The sequence below is a fragment of the Cornus florida genome, unplaced genomic scaffold (assembly GCF_030987335.1).
Source record: "Cornus florida cultivar Cherokee Brave unplaced genomic scaffold, ASM3098733v1 CherokeeBrave_3.0.0_Hap2_Chr05, whole genome shotgun sequence".
In the NCBI taxonomy this organism is placed as follows: Eukaryota; Viridiplantae; Streptophyta; class Magnoliopsida; order Cornales; family Cornaceae; genus Cornus; species Cornus florida.
This window is the reverse complement of record NW_026775575.1, coordinates 74,207,634-74,231,865: the sequence shown is the minus strand read 5'-3', so window position 1 is coordinate 74,231,865 and position 24,232 is coordinate 74,207,634. Positions and strand designations below refer to the sequence as shown.

General features: G+C 35.8%; 3 protein-coding genes across 3 annotated transcripts; all 3 read left to right on the top strand.

Moving 5' to 3' along the window:
* The first annotated feature begins 6 nt into the window (after positions 1-6).
* Positions 7-1,570, top strand: LOC132306866 (F-box protein CPR1-like). The gene has a single exon (XM_059804441.1). The coding sequence runs from the start codon at positions 76-78 to the stop codon at positions 1,450-1,452; it is 1,377 nt and encodes a 458-aa protein (XP_059660424.1). The 5' UTR covers positions 7-75; the 3' UTR covers positions 1,453-1,570.
* Positions 1,571-8,066: 6,496 nt separating this feature from the next.
* On the top strand, positions 8,067-8,740 carry LOC132309477 (F-box protein At3g07870-like). The gene is made up of 2 exons (XM_059807782.1): positions 8,067-8,462; positions 8,576-8,740. The coding sequence occupies exons 1-2, from the start codon at positions 8,067-8,069 to the stop codon at positions 8,738-8,740; spliced, it is 561 nt and encodes a 186-aa protein (XP_059663765.1).
* Positions 8,741-17,551: 8,811 nt separating this feature from the next.
* Positions 17,552-20,915, top strand: LOC132306865 (cinnamoyl-CoA reductase 1-like). The gene is made up of 3 exons (XM_059804440.1): positions 17,552-18,107; positions 19,292-19,454; positions 20,385-20,915. The coding sequence occupies exons 1-3, from the start codon at positions 17,628-17,630 to the stop codon at positions 20,714-20,716; spliced, it is 975 nt and encodes a 324-aa protein (XP_059660423.1). The 5' UTR covers positions 17,552-17,627; the 3' UTR covers positions 20,717-20,915.
* Positions 20,916-24,232: the final 3,317 nt, after the last annotated feature.

Here is a 24,232-nt window from a genome sequence, read left to right as displayed (position 1 = left end):
AGTTTCAAAAATCCCCAAACTACATTTGAGCAAAGAAGCATACAATTATCGGGTTTTACGATCGGAGGTTCATCCATGTCGGACTATCTACCTCAAGAAACCCTGGTCGACATCTTCACAAGACTACCCATCAAGACTCTCCTGCAAATCAGGTGCGTTTGCAAAACATGGTACGCTCTAATCAACAGCCCTATTTTCATCACCGCACACATCAATCGAACTATTGCAAACACCACCACTCCATTACTACTCCTCAGGTATCATTCTAGGTATGGCAGAGTAGAAGAGCACTACTCGGTACATTGCGATGACGAAACATTTGATGAGCGCTTGACACTTGATTGTGCTAAAGATTGCTACCGCATAGTGGGTTCATGTAATGGTTTAATTTGCTTGTCCGATGATTTATTCGCCATGAGTGTAGCAGAGTTTACAAATGTTATCATTCTGTGGAACCCAGCCATTCAAAAGTCCGTCAGACTTCCGATGCCCCGATTTACAGACGACTCACATGGTCTACTCAGGTTTGTTCTTGCGTTTGGGTTCGATTCTCGGACTAATGACTACAAGGTTGTGAGAATTGTTCATCTTCACAATTCGTTTGATTTTGTAGTTCCGCCCGAGGTTGATGTTTATGAGCTTAGCACGGGTGTGTGGAGAAGCAGTGGTTCTGCTGCTCCTCCATATTACGCGAATGTTGGTCATTGGTCACATGTTTTTGTGAATGGGGCTTCACATTGGGTCGCATTTGAGTGCTTGGGAGTTTACGGTTTCAAACAAAATAGGAATTTGATTTTGTCATTTGATATGGGTAGTGAGGTTTTCAAAGAAATGATACTTCCGGATAGTGTTGCTAATGGCCGTAAGCTGAATTTGTCCATTGCACTTTTTGGGGAATCTCTCTCTGTGTTCCATTATGATGATGGTTATTGGAGTACAAGTAAGAGTTGTTGCATATGGGTGATGAAAGAATATGGTGTAGAGGGTTCGTGGACCAAATTGTTCACTGTTGATCTAGGAGGAATAAACAAGGTTTTGGGATTTAGAAAAACAGGTGAAGTTCTAGTGGAAAAGAGTGATGGAGAGCTGGTTTCATATGATCCCAATAGCGAAGAAGAGGTCGAAACTGGAATCCGTAGCTGTCAATCCTCGCTTCACTTGGACACTTACATGGAAAGCCTAGTTTTACTCGGAGGAAAAAATGAAGTACTAATGGGAAGAGAATGTAACAGTAATGCCTTTACTGAAAATTTTGGAGAAGAGGATGGAGTTAAGGAGGCAGACAATGTGAATGTACTTCGCAATATTTGGACTTCTTGTCTTGATTTTTGTTGTTTTTATCCTTGGATAGATGAGATGAGATTGACCTTGCTATGTATAGACTTAAAAACTCAACTTTGCATCACAGCATGTTTCATCCAGCAAAAGTTGTTGCCTTTGTTAAGCATGTAAGGGGTAGTCTTTTGTTATTTTAACATCTACATCTGCAGAAATGTATAGGGTTGTGCGGTGTTCATTTTCAGATTCTCCAATGTTGTAAATGTTAGATGTTCTTGGTATTTTTCATATATTTCACGGGCGTTGCTCTTTTATCTGAACCAATGTTTGCGAAAGTAGTTTGAAAACCTCAAATTGACTCACCAAAGTCTTTCCCAATTATTCAGTCTATGTAATTAGCTCAAATTAACCCAATGTTTGCATAAGTTAAATGATTTCTTTTTTGTCATTCTGCTCTAAGGTTTTAGGTACCACTCTCAGCATGACGAGGAATAGCACTTCTCAATACGTTGCTTGTCATTGGCCAGGCTTTTTGTGAACCTCAAAACTCAACCCTGCGCCATGTGCCCTTTGCATTGTGTCTCCATCTTGTCATTTCATTCACAAACACGCACTCACACACACACATATGCACAGGCCAACCAACTCATTAGTGGCATTCTTGTAATTGATATTTATCCAATAACTCGTGTGGAAAAGACGGTGAGTTAAAATTTGCACTTTGCTGGAGTTAATTAGCTTTATTTTGGGGAAAAAATGCAGCAATTCTGTTTATGTTTGCACTTAGCATAATCTCTGACCATCAGTAGCTGATGTTTTGCTTAATATGTCATATGGATTACAAATTATAATGTGTATTATTTTCGTTTTAGGTCGAATTTGTTGATTCTTGGATACGCAAATATCAAATGGGCTACAAAGCATGGGTGTTTAGTATTGATTGAGCAAAGACGGGTTGGATTTGTATAGCGGTATCTGAAAATATTTATATTATTTTCGTTCTCGGTGTTTTGATGAATATGACATATAATCATCTCGTGTTGCTCTTCCATGCTATTTCCTCCCCTCAGTTTGGATTTTAGTGCTCAAAATTTTCCTCAGTTTAAGGTATTTGCATTGATTCACATAACATCCTTAGCATGTATTAATAACAGAATACTGTAAGCTAGCTGATATCCATGTGGCTTGTATATATCTTCAGTTATCCACCCTTACCATCTTTAGAATCATTATCTCCTTTTGACTCATTATCTTCCAATAGTATTCTGTTATTATGTATTGGTAGAAAATCAAGTAAGAATGTTTTTTTAGTTCAATGTTTATTATTTATTTATTTATTTATTTATGTATCCAGGTGCTGTGTCATTGATAATGGTTACTAATTATATTTGAAAATCTCATGGAAAATCTGATTTAACAACTTATTGCCCCTTGCACTGTATTAATTTTCTTATTATTTAGTTATCATTGCTGTATTGTTGGCACCTGATGATATTTCTTAAATAAAGTTGGCTATTTGTCTCCAATCTACTCTGCTTATTGGACCTTCAATTATAGTTGTATTTGATTTCTTTCTTGGATTTTAATTTGTACCGCAGATGACTAGAAATAAACTGCTGTTGCCACTCACAGCATGAATAAGAGCATATATTCTTGGCTTTGCATCTGGTGGAGTTTGATTTCAGATTTTATTTAATTTTTATTTTTTAAAAAAAATAACATGACAATTAACAAAGAGTGAGAATAGAAGTACAATAAAGGTACATAAATCAAGATTCAAATAGCATGAGATTTAAATAGTACATCATTGCTAGCAAAAATTATAGTAAAGAAAAATTAAAAAATACAAAATATAAACATTAAGTATATAAAATTACAGTGAAACTTTAAATAAAAAGAAGATAAAATGTAATACTCCTAATTTTTAAAAGTATATAAATGGAATTTTATAATTTATTTTATTGCATTTTAATTGATTATGTGGCTATTTGTTTATGTGACTATGTATTTATGTACTTATGTGTCTATGTGCTTAATTGATTTGATTGTTTTGTGTGAATTATGTGCTTCATGTATGTAGATTTGTGCGTCTATGTGATAAAATGTGTATTTGTTTATAATTATGTGTTAGTTAAATGTTTTGATTGTTTATTTTATTTTATTTTATTTTAAAAAGAGTGGATTTAGACAGTAGTAATGGACCAACAAAATAGGTCCCGTGGACTACTTGGATAGGAGACTAACTGGGTAGGATTATGACCCATGGCCATTGGTTCAATATATATATATATATTGATGTGTATATATATTTATATATATGTGGATATAATGATGAGTAGTATTATTATTAATACTAATGGAAGAATGAGTTATATATATAGATATTAATGTGTGTGTGCGCGTGTGTGCGCACACACACACACGTATATATGTGTATTATTACGGTATGTATTATTAGTATTTTTAATTATTATTACTACATGAAAGTTTTGGGTTATATATATATATATATATATATATATATTACTATCGAAGAATTGATATAATTAGAATTATTATTACTATAATTACTTTTATTTCTTTCTTTTTCTCTAAGTCTAAAAGTGTGTTGTGTCAGGATTAGTATTACGGTTATTATATTAACCTATATATTATGTAATAAGTCTGTAGAAGGGGGCTAGGGTTGTGGTTTCACGTGAGAATTAGAGATACAGAGGGTTAGAGGAAGAGAGAAATAGAAAGGGAAAAGAGAGGTTTTGGCCTAGGGGAAGGTCGAACCAAGAAGGAAGAATTAAGGAAATTGTGCGTGGGGTTGGACCGGACTAGCGGTGCACGACGGCAACCCGAAGGCTATCGGCGTTAAGTAATTGGCCGAAAAAGAAGGAGTTGGGTTTTCATTCCGAAATCCATAAAAGCAAGTTCTTTGTTCCACTCCTCTTCTTTGATCTGAGGTTCAATGCGTGTTTAGGACTGCTTTAGGGTGATTATAAAAGATTAATTAATCTGTTTGCATACTTTAATCGGATCAAAACATGAACTATTATGTGTTTATATGTGTTTTTAATTTTATGTGATTTTGAAGAAATTAGTGCAAAATTCTTTATTTCAATGGTTGGGGATTGTGTATCTTTGTAATAGTAATCATATTAGACTTAGAGACAACAATTTAGGACCCGAACGGAGGAGTTGCAGGTTTGAAACAGATGAAGAAGACGAGTTGTTTCGGTCAACCGATGGAGTGTATTGGTCGACCGACATGGGTGTTTCGGCCGACCGGCTTTTGGTTAAGCGGTGATTGGGTATTTGGATAGCGTTGTATTGTTATGTATTAGTAAAATTATATCGTACATTATATTAATTTGTTGATACATATTTTATCTTAAAACTGTTATAATCAATAGTACACGTGTTATGAGGTTAATTAATAAATAACCACTTTTAGACACTAGTTAGTGAACCAATAAGATAATGATGTATTGGTACTTTAGCATGAATATTAATATAACGTGTAACGTGTTATGTTGTTAATTAATATAACCACTTTTAGATACTAATTAGTGATTGGTTGGTTTTACCACTTTAGTAGAAAATAAAGATAATGTTTAAATTGGTAGTAATGTGGTATTTATTTTAATACACGTAATTGGATTAATAAATAATTTTATTTAATTATTAAATTGTAAATCATTTTTGGGATATTATTATATGTATTTAATTAAATTCATATTATTAATTATGATTTAATTATATGAACGAATGTCCTTGTGATATATAAAAATGGTCTATGACTGTGGTATTTAATCTATCTCTAATTTATATTTTGTGGATGAGATTAATGTTTGTATGGGATGTGATCATGGAGGTAGCTAATAAGCTATGCACCATGATAATATATTAATATGATTGGATTGTATGGATATGGAAACCTTTGTTTGGTTATATTACGAATTAATGCACAATTATGGGATGGGATTAACCATTGAGTTAAGTCCTACTTATTTGTGCCAGGTCAATGGAATAGTTGGATGGCATGCCATTAAAATAATATGGTTGGATAGTTTACTTTTTATGCTTTTGGATAGGATATATTATATATGTATGGACATATGTCACAATATGAGCTTGAGTCTCAAGATTGGTGGTTAGAGAACGTATATTGCTTAGGATGTGTAGTTGAATATAGTGGATAGTTGTATGCCTTAGTAGGTCTAGGTATTCATGCCCACTATATGTGCGTTTTGCATGTTGCCTACTATTCAGGTTGAAGCAACCCTATAGTCCAGTGAGGTTCCTTTAGTGTGTATCTATATTTATACGGACTACTTAGCTATTGCATGAGTTTATTAGGATGTATTCGTTCCTTAGGTCTCTGTTAGATGTAGTAGAAAGAACTTGTATGTGGGATATTTTCCAAGTTTATGTAGATCATGCGGAGCAAAAATCAGTTATTATCATTCTTCCGGATCTTCTACATAGGATATTACTTTATATTTCAGTATTTAGATGTAGTCAGTTGTAACTGTTGTTTATCAGTTTGGGATTTTTTAGGGGTCCACACTGTATAGATTCCCGAATTGTATTTTGGAGAATTAGATGTATCATAACATTTATTATTTAATACAAATATATTCTGAGGATTTAATAATATTAGATAATCATTTTAGTTTTCTTTTCAGCATTTTACCTATTCTTATTTATCCTTTTGTATTCTGTATTCGTTTATTACTGATTTGTTTTTGATATCTTCGGGTATTCGGGCATGAGCCTGGCCAACCTGCATTCGAAAATCTGGGGGTATCACACAAAAAGAAGAAGGTAATAACACATACATTATACACAATGCAAAAAGAATAATCTTAGGAAGAGGGGGAAAAAAATATCAAGGGTGTTGTAACCGAAGTGATATCTCCTCTACTTTTCAAAGTGAGAGGGGAGGGTTTAAGTCCCGTTGGGGCAAATTGTTGCGCCATTTTCTTGCCAAATTTTTTATTTTATTTTTTCAAAAGGAAATAAAAAAAGGAAGAAAAAGCAGAAGAAAAGAAAAATGAGAGAAAAAAAAGGATTTGAAGAAGGAATCAAAGGAATTTGAAGAGGAAAATTAGCTATTAAAAAAAATAAAAATAAAATTTGAGATATTTTTAGAAGGCAAGGCCTTGTCCCTCATTATTCATCATAGATGTGCTTATTTGTAAGTATTATGACAAATTGCAAGAAACACACTCACTCCACTGAAGCACACTTTTTTGTTCATATCTGGTTGAAACTCCACCCTATTTGGCTAGATAACTGTTAGTGTATGCTTTCTTTTTTTTACAAGGTAAGAAGGATTAAAAGTTAGATTAATAGGTGTAGATAGTCAAAGCCCGACACTTCAAAGTCCATTAGAGGCACTAACCCACTGGGCTATTGAGGCATTTGCCGTTAGTGTATGCTTAATCAATAAAAATCTAACAAATCAGTTTGATGGATTTAATTTTTAGCAGTTTTGATTTTTTATATTTTAAATACTAGGACCAATTTTATTGTATGATGAATTTTTATTAGTCAGACACATCAATGACATGGCATGCCACTCACCCAATATATTCTCTCAATTAGGGTATTGAACTTTTTTTGAAATCTTTATCATGTGTTGTTTGGAGAGATCAAAAATGATTTTAGATTTAACAAACTCTAGAGAGTGGACTAAGGCTCCAGAGTATTGCATTTAGAGTTAGAATATGTTGGGTTGTATTTTTTTTTTCTTAGTTGGTACTCACACACACATGTCTATTCTGAGACTTGAACCCCCTAACCTCCCTTTGGGAAGTAAGAGACTGATACTGCTAAGCCACTGGTCCATTGGTTATGTTTGGTTGTATGGAATTGTTGAGTCATGTTGATATATACTCCCTCCGTTTAATATAAGTGTCACTTACGGAGAGTAGTAATTTTTAAGGGAACATGTGAACATGCATTGTTTGCCTGAAAAATTACTAATTTATCCTTTTAAGTTTTGAATATTTAAGTTTGAAATTTAAACTCAAAGAATATTTTTGGAATAATATAAAATATATTGTTTTGAAAAAGGAAAGTTGACACTTATTTTGGAACAGACAAAAAAAGGAAAGCATGACACTTATTTTGGGATGGAGGAAGTGTATATATATATATATATATATATATATATATATTTTAAAGAAACCTCTCCAGATTGTTGCCGCAAACTTCTTTTAAAATTACTTACAAATTTGCTATTTGATTTGAAGTTTGATTAAATGATTTTTAATATTGAATAACATTTAAGAACTTCATCAAAATCGTGTTATTTGATTTGAAGTTTGATTAAATGATTTTTAATATTGAATAATATTTAAGAACTTCATCAAAATTGTGTGTGACAATTAAGATTTGTCTAGTACGCATTTTGTTTTTGTTGTTTCTGTTTTTGTAGGGTACTGTAGTAATGAACCGTGGGAAAATATATTTGATAAAAACTGTTTTATTTTGTACAGTACCGAAATGTTTCGAAAATAGTTGTCAAAAATTGAAACATCAATTTGATGTTTTGATATGTTTTCGAACCACAAAGATACTGTAATAGTGACATAACAATATTCTCTAAAATGATATTTTAAAACTACCTATCATGTTTTTTAAATTTACCTCAAGAACTCTTCATTTATATCTGCGCAAAATTACCGATCAAGACCATCGTGCTCATCAGATGCATTCGCAAATCATGGAATACAGTAATCAAGAACCCTAAATTCATCACAGAACACATCAATCGAACTATTGCAGACAACATGACTCAATTGCGACTCCTCAGGTACCACTTTCAGCATGATGAGGAAGAGCACTTCTCGATGCGTTACGATAACGAAACATTTGATGAATTCATGAGTTTTGATAGTTGTTTTGGTATCTGTTCACACCGTTATTACAAGATTGTAGGTTCAATTAATGGTCTGATTTGTTTGTCAGACGATTTTTTTATTAATAGTAGCGTTGTTATTATTTGGAACCCAGCCAATAGAAAGACCTTGCATGTTCCGTTTCCCCCTAGTTCATTATCAGGTCGTATTCATAAGTGTGTTGTTAGGTTTGGATTCAATTCTTGTACTAATGACTTCAAGGTTGTGAGAATTGTGTATTTTTGGGATTCGGACATGAATGTATACAGAGTTGATCCTGAGGTTAAGGTTTATGATTGTGGAGAAGTAGTAGGACTGTTGTTCCTCCGTATGAGATTATTAATCCCCGCCATTGTTCACATGTTTTTGTTAAAGGGGCTTCGCATTGGGTAGCATTTCAGCATGAGAAGGAACAAAATCGCTATTTGATTTTGTCGTTTGATATGGATTCTGAGGTTTTCTGGGAGATGATGCTTCTAGCTATTGTTTCTAATGGCCGCGAGTTAAATATGTCAATTTCACCTTTTGGGGAACCTGTCTCTATTATGACGATGGTGTTTTGTTAGATAGAAGTTATTACAATATATGTTCCATGTGTGATGAAGGAGTATGGTTTTGTGGAGTCTTGGACGAAATTATTTACTGTTGATTTAGGAAGAAAAATAGACTATAATATATGTTCCAAAGGGTTTGGTTGGAAGTACTTTAGTAATCGGCGCTTTGAGAGGGAAATTTCGTGTTTATTCACTATGAGGCAGCAGGAGGGAGAATGCCTCCGAGCCTTTGTCACCAGATTCAATATGGAGATGAACACGGTAATTGATTACCACCCATCCTCAACAGTACAGGCATTTAAGCTCGCCATGACGAGAAGGACTCAGTTCCACACATCCATGGTGGTGGACACACAAAAAACCATAGATGAACTCAATTCAAGAGCACAAGGCCACGTGGGTCTCGAAGAGGATGAGGCAGTCAATTTAAGGAGGACCACAATGGTTATAGTGGAAAACAAATCAAGAGCAAAGATAACTGCTCAGAGACCCTTAGTATCACAGTCCTGAGTGACGCCTTGGAAGGCAGAAAAAGGCAACGAAAGGATGAGATAGTCACACCACTCAAGGTCACTTTGGCAAGGCCGTATCAGGAGGTCAAAGGGATGTTCCAAACACCTCAACCGATTAGACAGCCGATCGAACAAAGAGATCAAACCAAGCACTGTGCGTTCGATGTGGTGGTTGTCCAGAAAAAGAATAGAAAGTGGAGAGTCTACATTGATTTCAAGTTCACACAGATACCTAGAAATGGGAACTTTGAGGCAGATCGGATGGCATGCAGTGCATCCGGTTCGGCTGATATACTAACCATGGTCGTACCAGTTGACATCCTCTACCTCTCATCCATCACTCCATCCCATTTTGACCATTTGCAGGTCTGCGGGATACCATATGAGCCAAGTTGGATCGACCCTATCATACTGTACTGTGACGACCCTGGTTTTTAGGCCAGCGTATCCTGTGATGAACCGAAGATTGACCCGATAACGGATCCGATATGCGGAAGCGAAAACAGAAAACAAGACTCTAAGAAGTCAAAGTGACCTTCCATGAGGTCGTGGAACTCAACTAGAACTGATGCGGAAGCAAAAGATCGAAAATATGACAAACAAGCCCCCAGGGGCAAAATAGTCATTTTTGAAAACTGTAGATTCGGGTGCCACCGAGCACACCGCTGGAAGGACAACGAAAACCTAATTAAGATGGACTCAAGAATCGCATGATTCGGAGTCCAGACGAAGGAGAAACGGCTTGACGACGAAAAACAGACACTTAAAGCTTTAAGGGCAAACTGGTAATTATCCAGAAATATCCGGGTGTAACCGAGCACACCGTTGGATAGACGATGAAACATTAATCAAGTTCAAAAAAATAATTCACTTGAATCGGAGTCCAGACGAAGGAGAAAAGCCCAAAAGAATAATTGACGTCGCGGCGGCCTGACGAAGGGCCATGACAGCCCCATGCGCATGCCCATGCACGCCGCGCGCGCGCTGGGTGCACCATGGCTGGCAGCAGTAGCTATAAAGCTGCTGTGGGGTTATTTTTCAGAAAAATCCAGAACAGAGGCTGAATTTGGAGGCCTAGATAAATTTTTTTTGCAAAAACACAAAGAAGAAACCCCCCTTAAAATTGAGTTTTCTACGTGACTTACAAGAGAATTAAAAAAAAACTCAATGTAAAATGCCCAAAATGCCCTCCCAAGAAATCTGGTCCAGAGGGTCGAAAAAGCTGCTAAATAGAAAACTGAAAGCTGAACTTTGTAAGCAATTTCCGATGCCAAGACGACATTTTCTGAAAAAACACGGAAAAGAAACCCCCCCTAAAATCATGTTTTCTATTCAACCATGTTAAAATAAGAAAATAAAACTACAGTGAAAAGTCTACAATGCTCTTAGATCAGAATATGCAAAAAAGTGCGAAATGAATTCACAAGAGGCTCAAAACACAAACGATAAGGTTTTGCCCAGAAACGACCATGCACACAAACGTAACTTACCTATTTGGACGAGCTACAATGGTCCACGACTTAAAAATACCACCGATACAAAATCCGACCCCCCAACGGGCAAAAAGGCAAAAATGGAACTTGGAATGAAAACTCGGAATCCAAAAATACAAAACGGGATCAAATGACCGTTTGGCCCTTGGCCACACTTCAAACATGATTTATAAGACCCTATGAAAGAATGAAAACGGAATTCCCACACCCGATGCAACCATGGTGAAGCAATGACTTGCGATCAAGATTTTCATAATATTTCATGAAGTTAAAAAGTACATAGAATATAATATACATGTCATTGGCCTCCGGCCTCATCTCATATATATCAAATACATTGAACTGAGTGTACTTAAGTACACATTACATACATGGAATCAAATATACATATTTTGACATATAAGTCTACAAAATGACATTTCATGCCAACATTTGCATGAAATGGAAACTTGAAAGCTACACGACATCTAAGGAATGCTAGGCGTCACGAACCAAGTCTTCGTACCTGAAATATGCCCCAGTATCGTAAGGGTGAGTAACATAAAGCTACTCGTAGGAGAAGAGCATGCATCAACCTAGTATTTTACAAATTTATCACCTTAAGGTGAAACATGTTAAAGGGGCTCATGCCACCTAGCGTCATTGTCCAAGTAAGACTCGGGGAACATCTTAAGCTACCTTAGAGTCTAAGCAACAAGAATCATGATATACATACGTGTATGAAACGAATCATGGTTGGGATAATCCAAAGAACACGACAAGAAGAATGCTTGAGCATAGATTAACATGAATTACATTTTCAATACAATTGAACTAGGTTTAGAGTAATCCATACAACATGACAAAAGCATATTTGAATACAAGTTAACAAGAATCACATTATCCATGCAATTCAACAACAAAAAAACATGTTATACAATGCAACAAGGTTTAAGTTCTCAAAGCCATCAACTTAGAATCTAAAGCACAAAATAACAGTAGTGGTTTATGCCACCTAACGTCTATGTTATAAATGAATCAATAGGATCAATCCTAAGCTTTATTAAAACGTCAAAACACGATTTTCAATATCGATGCAATTTAACCAACATTGGAACTTTCAATACAACGCATAAAGCACAATTTCGCAAAGTTAACATCATGTAACTTAAAATGGAACGACAAATAAGAAACAACAAGTTACAACATCATTTAGTTATCAACTTAAAAATGAAATGCAAAATCAACAAAGTGGATACTCGGACGTCACGCCAAATCAGATCGACAACATAGTTACTTTAGGGTTACTAGCCTATGGGTAACCTCCCTATGTGCGCACTAGACTATATATAGAGGGACTATCCCCCGTACTAGAACCATGTCCTAGCCATAGTTAAACAACGACATCCCCAAATTTCCAAAATCAACAAGTTGTGCAACAATGCATATATCAACAGGAATATGCAAGATAATCAACTATCTACTAAGCACAACCAAATTTGGAAACCTATACAATACATGCTCTAAATCCACAACTAATATGATATGATGAATGTCGAATCTTCAGTGTGCGATTCGTTACACGCTATGCATTAAAGATGTTAAACACGAAGTGTGCAAATCATTACACAAGGCAACTATATATTCAATAAGGAAAATATATTCTCATGAACACAAACATAGCAACTATGTTATTCAATGTTCAAAACATAACCAAATGAATATACAACAAGTCTAAGTCCATGATTTGAATATAGAAACCACTTTTAAAACACAACTAGATCATGGAGCAAATTGATAGAATTTAAATAGATAAACACAATTAAATTCTATAGATTCTGATTCAATTCCAATTAACCTCAATTTAACACATGTTAAAGGACATGGCAAGGTCATCACCTATATCCATTCTAAAACTCAATTAGATTGTTAGAACAACAAAGTAGAACTTTAATTAAATCATGCTAATTTAAATCTCAAGGTTCTAAAATAATTTCAAATAGTCCCAAATTAATATATACTAGTAAACAAGTCATGGCCAATACAAACATCAAGTTAAAACCTTAATTAAGCTAATGAGACCACAAAATAGATTTTAATTAATTCTTTTAATTAAAATCTCTAGATTTTCAAACTTAACCAAATGCTCTCAATTTAACATATTTTAGAGAACATGCCAAGGACTAATGTAATATCACATTACAAGCTTATTTCATGCAAGTTACACCTATGTAAATTAAACTTTCACTAAAGTTAAATATAAAATAAAGGTTGCAATTCTCATGCAATTAATCCCAATTTAATATATGTAAACAACCACATCAAAGCTTAATTTTCTAGCATGTCACAATTCAATTCCAAGTTGTATATCACCATGAGGATTAAATCTTAAACAAGGAAATTAATTAAATGAAATGTTTCAAAACCTCACCGAATATTCTAAATCAAATATATGTGAAGTTATATGGCATGTAGATCAAGAATATCAAGTCAGAATTCAAATGGAGTGAATAGTGCACTCGGGGCAAATTAATTAATCAAATTAATTAATAATTACTAATTTTCAAAACACCTCCAATTACTTTCAAATTCAACTATGTTGAAGAGCATGCTAAGGCCTAATATAATATACTAACACATATTAATTTCAAGTTAGTTAAGGTCACGTGAATTAATCTTTCACCTAAGATAAATATTAAATAAAATCTTTAATACTTATTCAAATGTTCCAATTTTAATACACGACAATGAGCATATCAAGGGGCAATATAAAATCATGCTACATATTTAAACCAAGTCATGAGCAACCGGGAAAATTAGATCCCGTACAAGAAAAATAAATAATAAAATCTCTAGATTTTATATTTAATCATGCAAACAAGTAGTATAAGCATCACAAGCATGCTATATAACAAGAATTTAAACCTAGAACATCTCCTACCTCAATTTGAGATGAAAATCTCAAAAGCCATCAAAATGGAACGGCTCCGAATCTAACGAAACTACTAGGTTTTGTTGGGGACAACGCCGTGAACATAACCCCCATCAAAGCCCCATCCAAATCACAACTTGACCTCAAAACCAAACTCAAGAAATGGTCAAAACTGAATTCTAATAAGGGGGAAAGGTAGAGCACGGCGAGGGGAACAACAAACGTTAAGGTTGAAGACTTTCCATTAAGGAAAAGTGAACCAAAAGAGGAGAGAGAAGATGGCAGCACCCCTTGGGCTACCATGGGAGCTCCAGGTCGTGCATGAAGAGGGGAGAAGATGAAAAATGAAATATCTCACCCCCCTTCTATAGAAATCTTAAAAAGTAAAATTTGAGCAAACGCGCTCAAATGGCAAAACTTTGTGAACGAAAAAGATTCAAAATGATAAAATATGAATAGCGGAAGAAATGGCATCAAAAATTGAGTCCCGAGCAGAAAGTTATGCCCCAAACAAGTTTGGCAGCAACCGGGTCCAGAAATTCTGAAACTGGAGAAAAACGACCAGAACGGAATTCTAAGAGTCCACGACTCGACGAAATGTGAAAATGAATCCCGTACGAGGATCCAGGCTCTAGACGAGACATTTTGTAATAACTTTCGTTAATTGCACAATGACCCTACAAAAAGGGTTAACTGTGAAACTGCCCCACAATGAAAATATCTTCCAAAAGATATTTTCTTAGATACCCCTGAAATAAAATATCTTTAAAAGATATTTACAAAAAACACCCCAAGAAATGAAAAAGATTATAAAGAATTGTGCATCCATGCCCCTGTGGGCACCAGGAGCAATCAGAGTACTTTCTTGCAAAAGTAAAAATACGTATTTCGAGGAAACCACTCAAGATGAAGGCATGTGAAGTCAAAAACCAACTCTGAGCATGAGAAGTGAGGTTGTGCCAAAAACTGACAAACGGAGATTAGACAGAATAGGGAAAAGGACGAAATAGCGCATAGTGTTGAAAAACGAAAAATGTGAAAATGACTCGGTCCTCAAAGGAAGTTGTCAATCCACGGAAAAGAGTCTTAGGAACCAATTCCGAGCATTTGAGATGACACTAAGCGATACGAAACAGAGCTCAGAAAAGAAAATTAAACGAAAAAAATTCATTTGTAAAATTTTAGGAAAAAGGAAAGGAAGGCAAATGACTGGGTCGTTACATGTACATCATGAATGGCATGTTTCCTTAGTTAATGGCAAAGGCAAGAATAGTCTAAATGAATAGCGCGACGTATGCAATCCTCCATAACTAGCTTTACCATAGATCATTCTCGGGCCTCTACCTTAAATGTATCACCCTGTCAGAGGCTAGAAAAGTCTTGTGCACTATTTATAAGGGTGTATGTGGAAACCACACTACGGGAAGATCTTTGGCACACAAGGCAATAACCTATGGATATTTTTGGCCACACATATCTCGCGATGCAGAAGAATATTCCAGAAGATGTGACAAATGCCTGAGATACGGATCATTGATACACCAACCATCGAGGGATTTGCACGTAATGGCCAATCCTTGGTCTTTCGCACATTGAAGGATGGATGTGGTTGGTCCACTACTTGCAACCGACTATTTTACCAAATGGGTAGAGGCAGAAACCTATCCCAATGTCACCCACACACAAGTGAGACATTTTATATGGAACAACATAATCTGTCGCTTCGGGGTACCGATCACCAAACACAATCGTAAAATTCTAAACCTATCGCCAAACTCTTTGCAAAACCAAATCGAAAGCAAACACAATCACAATCAACTCAATTAGAAAACCCTATGAATATTTTATCACCGATCATCAAGCAAACCCATCGCAAAATTCTCCACCCATCACCAAACCAATAAAACAGAAATTTAATTGACACCTCCGCCGCTACAACAGCCACGTCGATGGGTCTCTTCATCGAAACAACATTCTGAAGCTTAACCTTTACCAACATTCTCTTCTCTTGCAAGTTTCAGGTTAGCCCTCACCTAATGATTTCAGAGAGAGAAAGAGAGAAACGTAGAGTAAGAGTGGGTCTCTTAAAAAAAAAAAAAAAAATACAGTTGCCCAATCTTGAAGCTCAATCTCAATCTCAATCCATAATAAATACCATAACTGCTGCTGAATCTGATGCGGTCATCTATCATGTTATGCAAACTCTGAAAATTCTTCAATTGTCAAATAATTATACAAGCTAACGAGTGATATATATATATATATATATAGCTGTTGACGCAAAAATCGATTCCTAAGATTCGATCCTAATTTGATGTAAACCGGGCGTGCCAGAACCAAATATATGGTTCAAGTGTAAATTGTCAACTTTAGTCCCTTTGAGCAAGTTGACTTTCAGGCGATTGCGAGGAAAAAAGGGAACAGAAAAACTCCTCTTTGGGTTCAAAATTGCCTTAGTTAAAAGAACTTTTCAATAAATAACTTATAGTAAATATTGAGAGAATAGAAAGGGGAGAAAATATAGATATAGAAAGTGATAGGGAGAAAGAGATATAGGGAGAGAAATAGAACGAGACTGAAATAGAGAGGGAGAGAGATAGATATAGCAATGATGCTATTTGAGGAAAGTGTTTGAGAAATCAAACAAATAAATATAATGATTATGAGGGTGTTGGACATCTTACAAAGCATGCCTATAGCATTATTTATAAAAAAATTACATAAAACAAACTCCTATATGCAAGTATTTTACTTGCATTACAACTCTATTACTTAATCAACTATTAATTCAAAATAAACTAATCATATAGATAACATAATTATGCAACTAAAACTAACTAAAAGATAAGTCTTAAAACAATGATCTTTATCCACAACTTATTCAAAGGAATATCACCCTTCTCTATTGCCACGTCATCAATTCAAAATTTATTAAAATGGGTGTCAACAATAGCCAGTGAGGAAGAAAAAAGGGTTCATTTGGGGCAAGTTTTTATTTATTTATTTATCGTGGGTCACTTCTTGTGAAGAAGATGAACAGTATTACAATATATACAACCTTATCAATATATACATATATGTATATGTATGGGTACGATGAGGGGAGAGATAAGGTTGGCTATTAGTTATGTTGATAAGGTTGGCCAGTACGATGAGGGGAGAGATAAGGTTGGCTATTAGTTATGTTGATAAGGTTGGCTAGTAGTTGACATTTTAGTGGACGTTGTGATAAAGGGTCCCACATAATTTCACTAATTTAAAACTTATATCTCAGCTTATAACGCCACACCTTCGCTTAAAGGGTAAAATGGACTTTATAAATTTTCGGTGAAGAAAGGGAAACGGAATAACAGTGTCCCACAACTAAACCAAAATTACAGTTGAAGGGGGTTATTTGTGGTACAGGGTTGGTTAGTTGAGGGGCTTAATACACTATACCCTAAATATATATATATATAATACCGAACTAAATTAGACAAGCCCAGTAAACATATGCTTCCTGGCCGCATCTAACAGCCAAGGTAGAAAATAATGATTATAGTGGAAATTCTCTTACTTATCAGTTATCATCCATTATGACAGATGAGGGATCCCAATTCACACCAATTTCTGGACAACAAAAGTGTGACATATTTGTAAATAAGCACCCAATAGCATGTAAGACCTTTCCTTTTACCCTCAATACAATTTCACCCGTTGAATTTTCTGTAATATTCGTAGATCTAACATCAACATTATTACACGGATTAAGTACAAAAAAAAAAAAAAAAAAAAAAAAACACCTTCATAATATGCAAATTATTGTTCAAAACATTTTTTACTATTATTAATTTGTGCAAATAATAACAAATCATAATTTTTGTGATAAAATTATTAAATTAATCTTGCTTTATCCATCACTAGCAAGAAAAACGAGTGGAGAGTGGTGGTGGAGACTAGAGTGAGAAACTGAGGGGAGAGAGAGTTTAGAGAGAGAGGAGGAAATGTCGGGTACAGAAGGGGAGGTGGTGTGCGTAACGGGAGGCAGTGGGTATATCGGTTCGTGGCTGGTCCGTCTCCTCCTCGAACGCGGCTACACCGTTCACGCCACCGTCAAAGATCTCAAGGATGAAAAAGAAACTAAGCATCTCGAAGCCCTAGAAGGTGCACAATCGCGTCTCCATCTCTTCCAGATCGATCTCCTCCACTACGACTCCATTGTCGCCGCCGTCGCTGGCGCCAACGGCGTCTTCCACCTCGCGTCTCCCAATATTATCGATCAAGTTCATGATCCTGAGAAGGAGCTATTGGACCCGGCGATTAAGGGGACCAACAATGTACTCACTGCGGCAAAAGAGCTGGGGGTCCGGCGAGTGGTGGTGACCTCATCCACATCTGCGATCACTCCGAGCTGGTACTGGCCAGCCGATGTAGTTAAGGATGAAAATTGCTGGACAGATATTGATTACTGCAAGACAAAAGGAGTGAGTCTCTTGCGTTTTCTTACATGTTCGCCTTTCTTCTTTTCCTTCTCCCAAATTTGTCTGAGTATTTGCTTATTTGGTATTAATGACTTCGATCTTCGCCCATAGGGAGGATTATTCATAACCCATAACCAACCTATTATGAGAAGTAATTAAATGATCAAATTTCACCACAAGTTATTGTACTTAACACTAACAATATTTTTTGGTTTGCCATCAAAATCATTTACAGTGCTTCTCATGGCAATCACCCAAATTCAGAGAAGCAATAATTTCCAATAGTTACTGATAAAATTTTGTACGGAGTAATAGATTACCATAACGTCTATAATTTTCCTTTTAAGCTAGGAGAAATTATTACATGGTCTGGGACTACATGGTCCCGGCCAATCACAACTCGGCACTTAAGCAAAAGTCTGATTAAAAACTGACACATTTGCTTGTGTGTCGAGTTGTGATTAGCTGGGACCATGTAGTCTTGAACATGTAAAGATTTCTCGTCATGTATGCTCAAAATACCTTTTGGGAAATAGCTTTGTTGTGTTGAGTTGATGCTAGACTTATACCCTTTGTGTAAAGGAAGCAAAATGTACTGAGAAAGTAAAAACAACATATCTTTCTCTTTCTGCAGCTGCTTGGTTTATTTTTAAAGTTCACCAGAAAACAAAGACTCAAGTTTTTCCATCAAGAATTGTCATGTTACGGAAGCATAAATAACTTATCAAAAAAATGTTATAGAAGTATGAATGGCTTTGAGGGAAATAATGTCTCATAACAAAATAGTTGTCCGTGGGGTTTACTCTATGTTTTCACAACTAAACACACATTATTCAGGTTTATTTTTATTTTTTGGTGGCGTTTCTTATGTACAGAAAAAAATGCATATAATTTTACATGCATATACTTGCTCTAAGGAATTCTCTGAGTCTAATGTTTTTTCATTTGTTTCTAATGTGTTATCTGTTGCTCCATGTTGTGCTTGAAGAAGATTGAAGTACTTTAGGTGTGTTTTTGATGTCTGCTTTCTTCAAAAGCACATACATGTCTGTAGATAAAATTGGCTTCAGTAAATTTCTCAGTTATTGTTCATGCTTATAGGTTAATATGATATACTGGTATCCAAATATGTTCTTAAATTGCATTTTATAATGTTTATTTATTTATTTTTGCTTTCTGTGGGCTAGCTGTGGTATTCACTTTCTAAAACACTAGCTGAGAAAGCGGCTTGGGAATTTGCCAAGGAAAAAGGTTTAGATGTGGTAGTGGTGAATCCTGGAGCTGTTATGGGACCTATCCTGCCTCCAGTACTTAATGCAAGCATGTTACTGATTCTTCGCCTTCTTCAGGGTATTGCACAAATTTGAATAAGCTATTGTAGTTTATATTGAAGCATGCTGTACTTTAAAATGTTAGCGTCTAAGATGTGCGTAAATATATCTTTGTAGTATTCTTTTGCTTGAGTCCATTATAAACTCATCTGGAAGAAACCATCTAACCAGAACTCGTGCATTACAACAGATTATTATCTGTTCAATGGATGTTTGTGAATTTTCAGCTTTAGACCAATATATGTTTCTTCATGTTGAACTGGGGATCTTAAAGGAGTATTTGGCATTTAAAGTAACAAGGCTGTTGCAAATTGCACCCCTCGCCACTCCCCCTGGAAATTGCTTTTATATTTTATTTTTCCTCACAAGGGAAATAAAGTGAAAATCTTGTTTGTTTCAAGCTAATATATTAAATCTGTCATTGTTCACTTTGTAATTGAACTTCAAGCAGACATTAAAGTTACCCTGTATACTATTCTGGATGCATTTGAGTGGTGGTATATTGAGTATTTCCATTCCATTGAACTATTTCATTAAACTCTTTCCGGGTTGTGCTTAAGGTTTTACACACTATTAGTCCTAAGCCTGGAAATTTGAAAAGAGTTACTTAAGTTGACAGCTGGCATGATAGCATGTGTGCATGTCACTTCCATAAATTCTCGTGTTCCTTATTTTTTGTAATTAGTGGCATAAGATTGCATTTTGAGGATTTATTTTCCTTTTCTCCTGGCTCAAACTTATTAATGAATTGTGTAGTTGCCTTAGAATAAATTTTTGCCTCTGTGTCTTGCCAGTTTCCTCTCAACTCGTGATCATCTAGCGTAGTAGTCCTGAAGCTTGTACAGTGCTTCACATTCATTGTTAGATGCTGACAGTTTTCAATCTCCACCAAAAACATTACTCAGACATTTTGGAATTCCAAACTTATAATTTTTAGAATTTTGGCCAGGCTGCACAGAGATATATCAGGATATTATTATGGGGTTTGTCCATGTTAAAGATGTGGCCCTAGCACACATATTAGTGTATGAAAACACGTCAGCAACTGGAAGGCACTTGTGCGTGGAAGCTATATCTCATTATGGCGACTTTGCTGCAAAGGTTGCAGAACTTTGCCCTGAATATAAAGTGCCCAGGTTGCCAAAGGATACCCAACCTGGACTGCTGAGGACCAAGGATGGATCTAAGAAGCTAATGGACTTGGGTCTACAATTCATCCCCATGGAGCAAATAATCAAGGACTCTGTCGAGAGTTTAAAGAGCAAAGGGTATATTTCTTGAATGAAAAACCTTCAAGCCTCTGCACACCTGGAACTGGTAAAGGCCAAGAACTTTGTAGTATAACAATAAAGATATTGGGTACTTATTGATCAATGAGATACCCTTGTAATTTTGGGCTGGGGTTATAACTGAACTAACCTGAGTTCGAAATTGTGTATTTTGTTATGTTTTATTAAGTTTATTATTGGTTTTGTGTTGATTTTTCTTTTCGAGTAGAGGTTGTGTTGAGCAGCTTTTAGAGATATTCTAATGGAAAAGTTGTAAGCTAGTTGACTCTCTCCCACTTTATTACATATTCTCTCGGGTTGTTTGGGGGTTAATATGCCTTTGGCCAGCACCTGATGGTTGAAAGGTAATCATTAACCTGTGTTGGAAAGGGTAATCATTAACCATTCTCGGAGCAATGGTGTGAAAGTGTTTAAGATGGTGTCGTGTTTAGACATCAACTTGGTCCGGAGAGGATTAAATGACCAAATGAAGAGAAGATTCAAGTCTCGTGGTTTGCATGTGTTTTCTTGCCGAGGAAAAAAAAAAAAAAAAAAACCCAAATATTACCATCCAAATGAGGTGTCAAAAGCTCGAGCTTTAAACTTATGTTTACTTATATTTTGTTTCCAAGCTTATATTTATTATATATTTGAAGGGGTATAAAATCTCACTGGGCCAAAGTCGGCCTGGCCCGTGATCTGAGAAAGAAATCTAGCGACTCCCCAACCCATGTGTTTTCACTCAGGGCCTGTTCTGAGTGATGGATTGGCCCAAGAAGGGACCAAGACCGTTTAAAAAGGACCAAGCCCATATATTTAAAAACAATATGATGGAATTGAAGACCCCGGTCTAGGTTTAGGAGAATCATAGAAGGTATGATCTTATAGAAATTAGGGTTGACCTGAAGAACGGCCAACCCTAAGAGACTAAGGACCTAGTGGAATAGAGGATGAAGTGGGAACCTAACCACACTGAGTTAAGATGGGGTGAACAAGATTTCATCACCCCTCCCAACGCTACCACCCTCGTCGTCCAAATAAAAACGGGTGGTCATGTCGTCAGGGATGTTATAACGAAGGTGAAGGGCTTCTATGTCAGTAATGTCCATGGTAATATGAGAAAGGTCGAAGAAAGAAAAATGATAAAGAAATGAAAAAAGCTGCCTCCAATTTATAAGCCATCATCACAGCCTTCGTTGCCGTCATTACGCATTAATCTCGCCCTAATTATTATAGCGAAATTAAAGAGGCTGATGAAGAGTTGGGAATTGCGAACGAGCCTAGGCCGGTCCAGGTGCAGCTCAATAGACTCAACCGACTAGGCCACTCATCGTCTGAGAAGTCCATAGTTCAGGCCCAAGTTGTGTTTAGTTAAAGATAATGATGACAGCCTAAAATTAGGGCCTGTTTGGTGTAAACGGACCACCCCATAAATGAAGAAGGCCCATCAACCTATAACCTAGGGGCAAAATGTAAGAAATTAGGGCCAGTGTAAGCTTCTAATAGAAGCTAGAGATAGAGAAAGAAAGGCAGATTGTTTGGAGTGTGAGAAAATCTTTTCCTAATATAGAACAACCCTTTCTTGCATCTTCATCTGGTGCTGGTGCTTGTTAAGCACCGAAGCCTAAAGATGTGCAAAAGATAGTAGATGTGCAATGTAGCCAAGTTTTACATTTATAAATGCCACTACTACCATTAACTAAAAATATAGCAAGGGTGAGTAGGGATCGTCCCAAGGGATTGAAGGGCTATTAGTAATGGAACAATGCTTAGGGTTAGTAGGTCGAATGATCAAAGGTAGGTTGTTTGGTTTATTAAGCTATAATTAAGATTAAACAAGATCAATATAAAACGAGTAATTGAAGGATGGAGAAAACAAGAGAGAGAGGTCTTGGGACTTAGAGATCACCACTAAGCATCACCTTTCTATACACTCAATTCACAATTAATGAGGGGAAAGCATATGTTACAACAATAGTGAATGTGTGTGATTGTTTTAATAAGTATAGATAACCAATTAAGTGTATATTGTCTAAACAATACAATGACACAATATACCAAACTAAGCCATTAATCCTTCCTTTAAGTTCACAATCCAAACACATCACAAAATTAGAGAAATATACTACTTGCATTCATAAGCATAGATTATCCTCCCATTTAACAACTAAGGTAGCTACACTACATCTAAGCTAATGACATGGAAATTAAACTAATTAGACTAAGGGAGAGGCACAATCCATCAAGAAATGAGTATGAACCATCAAATAAACTACAAGAGCATTCTATTAAGCACTATGTCTTGACAATATCTATATCTATAGTATCAACACGCATAGACATGCATCGACAACACAAGAGATAGAGATAAACACATGAACATCTATCCTAGCATACATAGACATATGGATAGAATGAAATGATCAATTGGAAGAATTAAACCGCATAAATCATTGAATAAACAAGATCTATGTATATAAATATGTCAAAACATGTATTACAACACAAATCCCCTCAAAAATACATAAATCAAGGTAAAGAAAGCATGCTTAGGACTAACTCTAGCCCCAAAAAGATGTCTAGCCACTCATGAATGGTGTCCTCCAACCCTCAAGGGCTATCTCCATGGTAGAAGTGCTCTTCTTCTTGAGGAAAATGGAAAACCTCTCAAGAATGTCTCTAGCCTCCTCTTTTCTTTTCTTCCTCTCTAAGAATTGTATCTAAGACTATCAAAAACTATCTACCAAAGCATATGTGTAAAAGTGGCTCATATTCCTTATATAGGTAGCTCAAATGTCACACCCAATGGTCTAGGCTCTTACACAAGGGCTCCTCCAATGATTGCACAATGAGACAACTTTTAAAGAGCTGGAGATATATTTTTTCGGATTTGAGAGGGTTCGATCGATCGAACCTGTGCTATGATTGATCGAATATGGCTGAGCTCTATCAAACTTTGGCTGGATCGATCTTCCAATGGCGGCGCCTTTTTGGATAAGGACAGATCTGAGATATTTTGGGGAATGAGACAAAAGTGGTAGGTAGGGTGGTACAACAGGATAAGATGGAATCTTTTCGATCGATCTGAGAATTGTTGGATCGATCGAACTTTGTGGCATTTTTGGATAGGGACAAAAGAGCTTGGATCCATCTTGGAGAGTCTAGATCGATGAATTTTCGATCGATCGAAGTATTCTTGAGATCGATCGAACCTGTTAAATTTTCACACTTTGCTTCAATCTGCTTCCACTTTGCTCCTTTCTTCCATCTAGCTTGAGCTAGCTTCTTTTAAGCTTTTATTTGGCTGAATTAGCTTATTTTGGAGATAAGCACCTAAAAAGGGTAATAGCACAAAATTAGTCTAAAACGGAAAAATAAGATAGATAAATGTCCTAGAATACTCGAGCTTAAGGGATTTAAATACGCACTTTTCAGCGCTCATCACACTCCCAAACTTAAATATTGCTAGTCCCTAGCAATGAACTACAAAGTAAAGGAATGAAATGAACAACTATACAAGTATGAACTA

Excerpts from the sequence above, each read along its gene's own strand:
- LOC132306866 (XM_059804441.1), top strand. The coding sequence starts at position 76 with ATGTCGGACTATCTACCTCAAGAAACCCTGGTCGACATCTTCACAAGA.
- LOC132309477 (XM_059807782.1), top strand. The coding sequence starts at position 8,067 with ATGACTCAATTGCGACTCCTCAGGTACCACTTTCAGCATGATGAGGAA. Across the intron at positions 8,463-8,575 it reads GAGTTGATCCTGAGGTTAAG|CATGAGAAGGAACAAAATCG; the intron begins GTTTATGATTGT and ends GTAGCATTTCAG.
- LOC132306865 (XM_059804440.1), top strand. The coding sequence starts at position 17,628 with ATGTCGGGTACAGAAGGGGAGGTGGTGTGCGTAACGGGAGGCAGTGGG. Across the intron at positions 18,108-19,291 it reads ATTACTGCAAGACAAAAGGA|CTGTGGTATTCACTTTCTAA; the intron begins GTGAGTCTCTTG and ends TCTGTGGGCTAG. Across the intron at positions 19,455-20,384 it reads GATTCTTCGCCTTCTTCAGG|GCTGCACAGAGATATATCAG; the intron begins GTATTGCACAAA and ends AATTTTGGCCAG.